The 12,687-nt window shown below is 29.5% G+C and overlaps 1 protein-coding gene across 1 annotated transcript; it reads right to left on the bottom strand.

The window, feature by feature from the left end:
- Nucleotides 1-1,992: 1,992 nt before the first annotated feature.
- On the bottom strand, nucleotides 1,993-8,768 carry LOC114283667 (putative RING-H2 finger protein ATL21A). The gene is made up of 2 exons (XM_082896411.1): nucleotides 8,032-8,768; nucleotides 1,993-2,773 (listed from the first exon to the last, which is right to left on the bottom strand). The coding sequence occupies exons 1-2, from the start codon at nucleotides 8,735-8,737 to the stop codon at nucleotides 2,256-2,258; spliced, it is 1,224 nt and encodes a 407-aa protein (XP_082752537.1). The 5' UTR covers nucleotides 8,738-8,768; the 3' UTR covers nucleotides 1,993-2,255.
- Between the last annotated feature and the right edge of the window lie 3,919 nt (nucleotides 8,769-12,687).

Raw genomic sequence — 12,687 nt, forward strand, 5'->3', positions numbered from 1 at the left:
TTTAAAATAATTACACGGGTCTCACTTTTAATGAGATTAACCCATTTGAGGTGTTGGCTTTTTTGACTAGGTTAAAAAGCCAAAAAAAAACCAATCACATCTCTCTTAATTTTTTTATACATATTTTCATAAAAAATTAAAATATTAATTAAAATAATCACTTCCCAAACACTCTCTAAATGAACTAAAAAATTAATACACATGATGTAAAAATACAAAAATAAATATGAAATAATATACATTTACATGTATAAGAAATAACAATATCATTTCTCTATTTATATCACTAATGAAAGAAAATCTAATATAATTATGTCAAAATTAAAAATATATATATATATATATTAATGTTTTTTAAAACTTTAGAAAAAAAAAATTAGTGTAATTACTTTAAAAATAATGTGAGATCAAAATGCATTTTGAGTTTCACTATATTAAAAATAAATTTAGACAATAATTTTATTTAATATATAATTTTTTATGTTTTACTGTGCACCTTGCATTGGCGACAAGCCTAAAAGCTTTAATAAATTATATTCAAATATTATATAATTCTTATTTTGGCAGTTAAATTTTTTAATTTTAACAATTTAATCTTCTAACTATTAATTTTTATTCGACGTGGCTCAATTAATAATTGTCTTCTAGTTCTCTATTGCAACAGCATCACGTGACAACAAAAGTTTCAATAATGTAAAGATGAAAGTAGCTTTTAATCAAAGGGAAATTCATTATCAAATTTTGTTTATCATTTTATTTGATACGTTTGTACATGATAAATACACATATAAATATCATTATAAAAAAATAAAATAAAAAATCCTAAAAATCCTAAGTCAATTCGGAAAAAATATCGAGAAATTCATCCCTCACCTCCTATTTTCAGTCAAGAGAGCTATAAAAAGGTTAGTATAAATTTTGAATCTAAAATCTTAAGTCACCCAAATCGTTATTTTACCAACTTATCTAAGGTTGGGCTTCTAGTCTTTAACCATAATTGGAGAGGTTCGTAAATAATTTATACAGAGTATCTTGCTACAAAAATAAAAATTAAAAAAATAATTGTAATAATTTGTAATTTATAATTGAGCAAATTATAGTAATAATCCTTATATTTTGGGTCCTTTAATTCTAATTGACTTTATTTTGATTATGAATTTATGATTTTATCTTAATTTGATTTAGTTGATTAAATTGTTAATTTTTTAAATGAAAAATATACAAATAAACAACATGTGACATTTTTTAAAGTTTTTTAACTCAGTTAGTTAACCTCAACTAAGGCCTATTTTGACAAGTTAGTTAAATGTCAATTTTTTCACTTTTTAGTTTTTTTTAGTCATATCACCTCTTTATTTTTTTTTTATACATTTTTTGAAAAAAAAAAGAGTAAAAAAAAAACCTGACTTTTAACTTACTTTTCAAAATACCCCTATCTCCGTGATTATTTTTTTTTTATCAAAAACCCTAACATTTTATCAATTTGACCAAATTGATACAAAATTTAAAATTAAAAAGTTAAGATTAAGTCAATTAAAAATAAATGAATCAAAATGGCACAAGGGATACAAATATGAGGACTACCAGTGTAATTCTTGCATCTCAAAAAAATAAAAATAAAAATCTCAATACATATCTCTTTATTTCAATAATTATTGCATCTTCAATTTAAAAACCCTAATTTTCTTTCATCCACTCACTTTTCTTATACTGTCTTTGCCGCCACTCTCTCCCCTCCATCGTTGTCATTGCCGCCACTTCTAACTCTTCTACTTACACCTTAGACCTCCACATGCAACCATGAAAGTAGGTGCTTTGCTGCAAGGGTTTGTGTTGGGTGGTTGCAAACGAAAGAAAAAATATGTGGCAGGAAGGGATGGCAGAGGAGAGAGGCGGCGCTCGTGATGAAGGATGGTTGTGATGTTTAGAATTATGGTTTGAGTGGAATAAGATAAGAGTATTATGGTATCTTTATTTTAGAATAAACTCATATTAAGAAAAAATTTCATCAAATATGTGAACTCAAGGAAATTGGTGTTTACAAATAAAATTATCCAAAACTATGCCCAAACATATGAAAAAAAATTTATATACCAATAGGGACCTATTAAAATTACACATATTAGTGTAAGATTACTATAATCGTTTTCACTATGTATATAAAAATAATTTTTTTTTTAAAAAACACTCAACTCTTTTTTTTTCCAAAATATACACATGATATTATTGATAAAAAATATGAAATAAGATTTGATTTACGATTGCAGTGACGACGACAATGGGGATGGCAATGACGTTGATGAGTAAGACTGAATTGACGACGGCGACAATGATGACAATGATGTTGACGAATGAGGTGTAGCCACCGATGATTCGCCCGGTGAATTCCGGCACAATGGACATGTGGCATTCATCCTAAGCCATTCATCTATGCAATTAGCATGAAAGTAGTGATTGCATTCTGGTATGGTTCTCAAGGTTTCTTTGGGCTGGTACTCGGCCAAACAAATTGGGCAAGTGCCATCATTGGGCTTGGGAAGTCGCCGGCTTTCACCGAGCACAGTTGTTGGGTAGGACTCTATGGTGGGCCGATTGAGGCCCATTATGATTACCATAGGCTGTGGAGTCCAGTTAGAGAGTTGAGCTTCAATTTGGCGTTGCTGATTGTATTTCTTGATCCTGCTACAAGTGTAACATGAAAGCCCAATAAGGCAAACAAACCCAGGTATTCCAACTCCAATGATAATCCCATACTTAGCAGCCCTTGGTAGACCTGTAAAATAGTAGTAATTTTGATGTAAAACTATTGACATGCATATATATATAATAAAAATAAAAATAAAAATGAACATTCGGGTTTTATTATTTCAAATTAAAACTCTAGTCAAAGTGACTTATAATTTTAAAGACAAAATAAACATAACAATTGTCTTGCTCTAGTTGAGTATTTAGCATAATATTTTTTGTTTAAAGATTACATTTTCTTATTGTCTTTGTGCTAAATAAAGTTAGCAAGAATTTATGATTGTAAATTAAACCATCTCGTAGGGATCCCAAGGTTACAAGAGTGATAAATTATTCATTATTATGTGCGATATGTTGTACATGATATCTTAGTCATAAATTAATGTAGTGTTTACACTAATCAATAATTGAGATATTGTATGTAACATTTATATACACCGAGCCGAATAATCTTCGCAAGAGATTAGAAGGATAGTGAAGGTAGGGATCATTTGGAAGCCTTGGTTAACACCTTCTTTTTTAAAAATATTGTGAATCATAATACAAAGTGGGTGTTTAGAAAATTATTATTTTAGTAAGTTATTTTAGTTGTTGACTATTTTAGGTGCTATTTGGGAAGAAGTTTTTTTGGTTTTTTTTTTCACTAAAAAACAAATTGGTTACAAAACCAAAAAAATAAATCCAAACAAAATATCATATTAAACTCCATAATCATTTCACTTTTTCTTTCACAAACATCACATCCAACCACAAAAAAATCCAACTATCTTTCCAAACACAAAAAAAAATTTCTCCAATAATATCCTACAACTAAAAAAACCTACAAAAAAAACTCACTTCCCAATCACCCACTTAGTAGGTTAAAATTTTTGTGTTTGGAAACATAATTGGAATATTTTGTAATTAGATATGATATTTATGGGAGAAAAAGTAAAATGATTATAAATTTGATGTGACATTTTGTCTGATTAGCTATTTTAATCTATTTTGTCATTTTGTAAATTTTAATCCAAAAAACTAAAAAAAACCTTTCACAAACACCCAAAATACCGAGTCAAATTAATTGTTTGTCATCCGAAACTTCCATTTGACTACATGGCTATGGTGCTGTTTGGTGTAGCTGTTAAAACAGATTATAGATTATAACTTAACAGATTATAAATTATGACTTTAATCAGAAGCTGTTAATCTGTTTGGTATAGTTGTTGGATTATAGATTTAAGTTGCTGAATAATGTTTGTTAAATAAGCTGTGAAGTTGCTTTTTCAATTAATTTTTATTTTTTATTATTCACTATTTGTCTATATTTTTCATAAAAAATAATAATAATATTTTATAGTCTATTTGGGTCTTTTTCTATTTTTAAAAAAATAAAAAATAAAAAAATCTAAGAGTATAACCATGAATTAACATGTCCATAGCAGAAGCTGATAATCAGAAGCAAGGGGTGAGCAGCTTCTCAGAATCAACTTTTTTGACTTAAAATAAATTGTTAGAATCAGAAACTGTTTAAAATAAGTTTAACCAAACAGTTCAAAATAACTTTTTAAAAACCAAAAGCCATAAACTAGCTCAAAAAAATCCCACCAAACACCCCCTATATGTACAGACTTTGACTCCTTAAAATACAGGAAGGGTTGCATAGTCATGAAAGCAAGATGACAAACACAATTTGAACATCTCCAAATTGGTTGTTAGATTGATGTCGTGTTAATATAATAACTGGAAAAGGAGAAAGTGGTAATCATCATATTTGTGATTATAATTACTTCTTAACATAGTTAGGGAAATCAATGAGACTTGGATTAATCAAAGTTTTTGCACTTCGAGATTAATAGTTCGAATCTTTCTACGTAAATCTAATTTTTTTGTGTAATTATTGAAAAAAAATTCTTCTTACTTTTAGAGTTTCTTTTTGTATGTTATATTAAAATTTTGTCATTATATATTGTCACGAAACAGGGGAGTAATATCCTAGTTAAATTATAAACTTTTAATATTATCGTTTGGAAAAATTCTAAAGATACATAAAATTAATATAAAAAATTTGATAAGAATAATGCGACAATGCTATTATTATAAATAAATTCATCTTTAATGATGTTTTGTTTTGAGGTGAAAGCTCTACAATGAGCCATATAGTTATGTACAAAGTTTTTTGTTTATATAGTATTACTCTTTTATTTTTTTTAAAGAAAATACGTATAAAAAAGTAAAAAGAATAATTTGACAACTTATAAAGAGACTATCATCGCTTTGCATCCAAATATAAACACGAAAAAATAAATAAATAAAAGTCTAAAAAGACTATTATTAATTTTATTAAGAAAAAGATAAGTTAGGTGCCATTACCCCCACCAAAATAAATAAATAAAAATGAAATGAGAGCAAAATAAATAAATGAATAGAATGTGTACGGGGAGGAAATAATTCTCCTCGTATAATCCTGTTGACCAAGTCCACGCTCCTCCGTACGACGTCGCTTTGTCACCTGAAAACACAAACGTGAGCTAGCCGGCGGGTGTGTGCCGGAAACCTCTCCGATGCCTAAGTCAGAAAACTTGACAAATAGACAAAGCTCTAAATTCTCAGAAAGATTGTGTTCAATTACCTCCTCCAAGGTGATGCTTGTGAGCTTTTATAAGTTTCATATGGCACAATCCTAGTAGGACTTGTATTTCTCCATGCAGAGTCCTCCTAGGATTCATTCTCCTAAGGATAATGCTTATCCTTTTACACCCTTCCCCACTGCTTAAACCAAGTGGGATGGTTTTCTTTATGGCCGAACTTCCATTTGACCGAAGTAAAATTGGCTATACCGAGCCACAGAGGGCCGAACTATCCTTAGCTCGGTCTTCCCCCCTAACTCCTTACTTCGGCTGTTCTGTTCACCCTTGACGTACTTAGATCAAACTTCCAAGTAACAAGTTCTGACCGTCCTAACCATTGTAAGTCACGACCGGACTAACTCTGAGACCGGCCTAACCGTGAGTTGCCTAAAGACCGGAGTAGTTCTACTCTTCCTTGGGCCGAAGTAGATATTTCTTCTTGAGCCGGAGTAATTTCACCTCCTTGAGCCGAAGTAACTTTATCTTAACAAGGCCGGAGTAACTTTGCCCTTCTGGGCCGGAGTATCTATTGCGGCCTTCTTACTTAGTCCTTCGCGTTTTGGGCCTCAATGCCCAACTCGCGGCTCGGCCCAATTTTTCCCAAAAATTACCCTCTCAGAATGAATTGAAGTTTTTTTTTTTTTTTCTTTGAACGAGGAATTCAAGGTTGAATTTTCTGCCTAATGCTGTCACTATCCTATGTCTCTTCGAGTTGAATGTCTAAACTTGTTTGTCTTTTGTGTTGTTGTTGAGATGAGACCACAGATTTAGACCACTACTCCCTTTCTTTCACTGCCTTTCCTAAGTTGACTTCTTATTTCTTTTTTTCTTTTTTTTTGAAAGAAAATAATTCAAAATTTTTTTATACATACGTCACTTAAAATAACGTGATAATTACATTTTTGTACAATTATTGAAATGGAATGATATGAAGAGAGCACATTATTTTGTATAAATTTTATGTTTAAATTTTCTAATTATATAATATTACTTTTTCTTTTTAATTTTTTAAACTGAGGTATAATTGTACAAAACATAACACAATAATATTACTAATTAAGAATAATTTAGGTGGTCAGAACCTTTTCACTTCGTTGCCTATAAAAGAAAGGACAACACTATGAATGTTATTATTGTAATTTCCATCCACAATAAGTGAAGCCAAAAAAAAAAAAAAGTCTTGCATCCAACTAAAAGTGTAGTTTGTTGTATGTCATCATATGTGATCATTTACCTCGAAAAAATTATATATATATATATATATAGCATGAAAGCAGAGTTTTCAAAACCCCCCCCCCCAAACAAAAATATATATATATATGTTAAATGGTGCAGAGTTTGTGTTTTAAAATTACGTGTCACAATTGTTGTTATTTAAGTAATTATTATTATTATTTAAAAAAATTATATTATTCTATATAAAATTTATATTTATACAACATAACATTTTTTTTTATAGAAGATATGGTTTTATACTTTTTCTTTTTTGGGTGGTTGGTGAAAATTTATAATTCAATAAATTCAGACTTGGATTCTTTACCATTTTTATAATGAGTCGTGCTGGGTAGCTCGAAATGAGCTACCCCGAATCCCTCTAATTTTTTTTTTTTTTTCAGAAGCAGAGAAAGAGGAGAGGAGGAGGAAGGAGGGAGGGGGAGGAGGAGGAAGGAGGGGACTGGAGGGGGCCTTTCAGAAGCAGAGAAGGAGAAGAGGAGGAGGAAGGAGGGAGGGGACTGCGACGGCGGGGCTGGGCTGCGACGACGACCGGCGGCTGGGCATCGGCGATCAACGATCGTCTTCTCTCTCTCTCTCTCTCTCTCTCTCTCTCTCTCTCTCTTTCCATCCCCTCTGCTTATCTCTCTCTCCCTGTTTCAGAGTCGAAAATGGAGAAAGAAAAAAAAAAAAAATCCCCAAAACGACGTCGTTTTGGGAATTAGGGGATTAGGGGGGCCAAATTCGAGCTCTCAAACATTATTCTTTTATAATTTAATGGTTTAAGTTTAAAATCAAAATAATATCTTTTTATTTTAAATTACATATTTTAAAAATAATGTTCAAATACCACAACAATACTATTACATAGAAAAAGAATTATAGAGGATAATTAAGCAACACTTATTTTGTTTTTGACAGAAATCATTTACATTTTTTTCCCCTACAAAACGTCTACTTGAAACTAAGGCCTCGTTTGGCAAGAGGCTATTTTAGTCAATTAGTCAAAAAGTTACTAAATTAGTCAAAAAACCAACAACCCATACCAAAAAGTCAAAGATTCTCTTTTCTCTCTACTTTTTGCACATCTTTTCATAATTAGCCAAAAAGTCATCCCAAACATACAAGTTTTTTTTACCTACATTGTTAGCCAAATAGCCAAAAAGTTACTAAATTAGCCTGTTCCCAAACGAGGCCTAATATTCTATTAGTAATTACAAACATAATCTATATTTATAAAAAATAAAAACAAAAAATGTATAAAATAATATATCTCATGTATAGGTCAAAATGTCTATTAGTATAGTTCATAACTAAAAAAAAATGTCATTATTATACCATGTTGTATGATTTTTTTTTTTTTAAACAAATGACATTTGATAAGATTTTAATGAAAAAAATGAGAAAATATTTTCTTTACAAACAAACAAACAAACAAGCTGTAAATGGAAAATTAAACACTCACCACTTTCAGAAACACTTGAGCATCCGATTTCCACACCGGAATCCGACAAGAGCCCACAACTCCCTCCGGCAGCTTCACAAGGCCAACACATCGGAGACGTCCACGTCAGCAAAAGATCCCCACTCGGGTTCACCGAATCCCTATACACCGCCGCAAATTCAGCCACCGGCGCCGACACCGACGACATATTCAGGCACGCCGCCGGCACATCCTGGCCGGAAAACGAGTCCGTATCGACAACCATGACCGTGTAATTCGGGTTCTTACTCAGGCAAAACACCGGTTCGAACCGGTGCATCGTGTAGTCGGACCAGTTGTGAGCCGAACAGTTGAGAAACGTGTAGTTTTTGAGGAAAGCAGGTTTGAACGGTGAATGAGAGAGAGAGAGGTTTTGAACCCGGTTCGGGAGACAGAAGTTGGGGTCGTTGATGGAGATCCATTGCTGGAGGTAGTCGATGTGGGTGACTGTGAATTCGCCGGAGTGTGGGAGGGTGAGGACTGTTTGGGTCTGGTTGTTGCAGGAGAGGTCGAAACCCGGGTAGCCGCAGCTGTCGGGTTGGCCGGTTTTGAGGCGGAAGGGGAATCGGATGACGGGTTCGGAGGCGGCGCAGGAGGTGGGTTCGCAGATGTCGACGGATGAAGCTTTGTAGGTGAAGATGGTGAGGGAGGAGAAGAAGAAGAAAAGGAAGAGTGTTGAGGTTTCCATTGGTTGTGAAAGGTTTTTTTTTCTTCACGTTACATTTCATTTTAGGGCAAATTACATATACACCCCTCGAGGTTTGGCTAAATTACAGATGCCCCTGAGGTTTGAGAAATTACGAATTCCCCCCTGAATGCTATATTTGCATAAGAAATTAGGGGGTAATTTGTTATGAAATATAAACCTCAGGGGGCAAATTGTTATGAAAATACAAACCTCAGGGGGCGGGATGTAATTTCCGAAACCTCAGGGGTATCTGTAATTTAGCCAAATCTCGAGGGGTGTATATGTAATTTGCCCTTCATTTTAGTAGGTTGATTTTATTTGACAAAATATTATATTAAGTAATTTTAAAATATTTATTTATTATATAATATCTTAACACCATTTTCATAAACAATTTATTAGTTAAATTGATATAACAGTTTTCATAAAATTATATATTTTTTATTTTTCATATTTTAATATTTTTAATAAATTTATAAATATTTTAGGCATTTTTTTTAAATTTTTAGATACACCTAACATAAATACACTTAAAAAGTGTAATATTTGTGATTTTTTTTTAAATATACTAAATGCCAAAAAATATTTTTTTAAAAAATACAAAAATTCAATACATTTTTCTTATTTTTGTTTATCTATTTATTTTTAAAAATATTTTTTCACAAATATTTTTTCATTTAGATACATCTAAATAAGCTGCATTTAAAAAAGCAAAAAAATTAATTAGAATTTTAAAAATATTCACTAAAAATAAAAAATAAAAAAACTCAGTTTTTAAAAAACTGAATTCAAAAAACTGAAACTAAATATACTGATTTTATGTCAAAATTATTAAATTTATTATATTATTTATAAAATTTTATCAGATGTTAGTGTAATCTACCATAATTTAAAATAACAATATGCAAAAACACGTATTGATATTGACAATGGTAAAAAAGTATCAGAAGAATTGAGTGATACTTATACAGAATTGCGTGTCCCAATAAATAAATAAATAAATAATTTTTAAAATATAGTTCGATATCTGTAATATATCAATATGATAAAAACTCAATACACATTGAAGAAGAAAATTGTTTAAGAGTTTTAAAATAGTGAGTTGTAATAGTTCTAAATATATTGTAGCTTTAATTGATTTAATATTTTATTTTTTGATTTATTTTATTTTATTTTATTTATTTCTTGTACTGCCCAGCTCATTAGAGCTGGCTTAGTAATCTTTTTTTAGTAGTATATATCACCACCGATTGAAGAAATTGCAGTTTAATGGGATATTGCAAAAATAATTGTATTATAGATGAAATCTTTTTTTGTACAATTTTGACACACAAATAATGACTTGCACTATGCATAGGAACGATTTACACCATGCATTCAAAACATTTGGAAAAATTACACAATAGTCTTGGAGTACCATGTGATTTTTTAATTTATAGTGATTTTTTAACTTTTTGATTAAAAAACTCACATTTTCAAAAAAATAATATTCAAATATTTCATTAGGGAGTGTTTGATAATATAATTCTTAAACTAAATGTACTAAATGATAATCAATTAAATTTGTTTCATAATCACAATTGATATCACTTAAAAATTTAAATACCTCTTAAAATGTATGTTAAAATCTAAAAAAAAATTAATCATATGAAACTTACTTAATTCTAATTGAATTTATAAATACTAGATATAAGTACCAGTATACACTATTATAAACTCATTATCACCACCACCATCATGCCACCGCCACCGCCGCCGCCGCCGTCACCACCGCCACGACAATCACAATTGCTACCACCACCATCATCGCTACCACTACTACCGCTATCACAATATAAAAATTAAAATATATAATTTGAAAATAATAAATTTTAAATTTTTATACATATCAATCAATTATTTTTAGTTAAACACTTAAATTTTTATCAAACAATTTTTTAATTTAATAAATTCAGCATTTAGTTTTCAATAATTTTCAATTTTCAACTTTATCAAATAGCACCTTAAGCCTCATTTGAGAACTAAGTATTTTAGTCAAAAAGTCAAAAAATCATTATAAGTTATCACATCACTCTCTCAACTTTTCTACACATTTTTTCGTAAAAAATAAAAAAAATTATTAAAATAACATATTCCCAAACGAGACCTTTAGGCCAAGTTTGGGAAGACTAAATAAGTGCACTTTTTAACTTTTCTTGTATTATGTGTAGAAAAAGTAGAGAGGAAATATTGATTAATGTGACCCAAAAAAGATAAAAAGATGAAATAAGCGTACTTTTTTAGTTTAGCCAAACTTGACCTTAGTCTCATTCTACTAATAGGTTTTAGCTAACGATGGGTAATTACATGGTGAAATGTGTTAACAAAAATTAAAAATTAAACCCATTTATGCTAGTTGAAAATTGGGTTTAAATCCAATTATGAAAATGATTTGTAAACAAAAAAAATTATACAAAAAAAACACATTAAGAATGATAAAATTTTCGTATCATTAATCACCTTGTTAAGGTTGCATTTGCATCAGTGAAATAAGGGGTTGTTTGGGGTGTCTTAAATAAGTGTACTTTTTGTCTTGTTAGACTAAAAAATTGAGGAAAAAAATATGGATGTTTGGGTTAACTCTTTGACTTTTTATAGAAAAATGTGTATTAAAAATTTGTAAAAATTGACTTGTAGAGAAAAATTAGGATTGGAAGTTATGCAGTTGTAATTGTTGACTTTTGGTGAATAGTATTAACTTTTTAACTTTTTGAGTAATTTTTTTACTTTTTAACTTTTTCTTATCTTCCTAAACTTTAATTTCAGAGAGCATGCAATAAATAGAAATTTCAACCTATAGTATTTATGACTAATGTAGTAATAACATATATAGAGAGGGGGGGGGGGGGGTAATCATCTTTCTGTGGTAATTTTTAAAAATAATTACACATCAATGATAAATTTCATAATTTTAATTATTAATCTTTATAATATTTATTATTTTTTATTATGAAATCCACTTTTAAGTTATTTCCCCGGAAAAAATGATAATGTAATAATTCGATCCAAACATGTCCTTAACATGTTTCATGGAAAAATCTCATTCCATAGGTTGCAATTGAGGCAGGTTTGGCTAGTCAATCAATCATAAATTCAAAAGTAAAAAATAATTAAAAATAAAAATAAACAACTTGGTCAATTAGCATTTCTTGTTATAATATATCAAGAAATAGCAACATGTACCAAAACAATGGACAATTTAAACTTAAAATAGTAAATCACCATCATCAATAATTTTTTTTAAAGATTCAAAGGAATGCCTCTTTGATCTTCGTAGTAATCACTACAGTTATAATAATAGTATTTGGATGATTATGTAGTTATATTATAACGCTATGTGATACTGCTTGTATAATGTTACAATTAGTTAATTAATGAATTTTTTTACAAGTTAGATATGCTACATCACATTTGTTAGATATGTATGAGATAAACAATAGCTCATTTATTAATGTGTATTGTGGGCTAATTTATCATTGGTTGAAAGTATTAAATAGACAATGTCACATAGTATTCAAAGAGTATTTAATAATATTTCTATAATATTGGGTTTAAAATAAAAGTATCGGAAATGATCATGTCATTTTATAAGAGAATTTTGTGTATAAATTTTATTTACTTCTTTGGCAACAATTTTGTAGTCAAAATTTTATTTTTCAAACTGTTTGGCTTTAGTGTATTTCTTTTTTTTTTTTAAAAATTTTAAGTACTTCTATATTAGAATGCCCTAAAATAAAAAATTTATCAAATTAAAAAAAAGTTCGCTAAATACAAAAAGCAACAATATTTTTCTTGTAATTTATGGTCTATTTTTTTGTTTTATTTTTTAGGATGTCTAGTACAGTAAAATTTTAAAAGAAAAAAAGAAAAAGAAAAAAGAAAAAGAGACAAGATATGTAAAAAAGTCGCTA

Source organism: Camellia sinensis, chromosome 11 (genome assembly GCF_055761805.1).
Source record: "Camellia sinensis isolate YWXY chromosome 11, ASM5576180v1, whole genome shotgun sequence".
NCBI classification, from domain to species: domain Eukaryota; kingdom Viridiplantae; phylum Streptophyta; class Magnoliopsida; order Ericales; family Theaceae; genus Camellia; species Camellia sinensis.

Coding starts and splice junctions, on each gene's coding strand:
- LOC114283667 (XM_082896411.1), bottom strand. CDS start 8,737: ATGGAAACCTCAACACTCTTCCTTTTCTTCTTCTTCTCCTCCCTCACC. Junction 2,774..8,031: donor CTCAAGTGTTTCTGAAAGTG/GTGAGTGTTTAA, acceptor ACTATTTTACAG/GTCTACCAAGGGCTGCTAAG.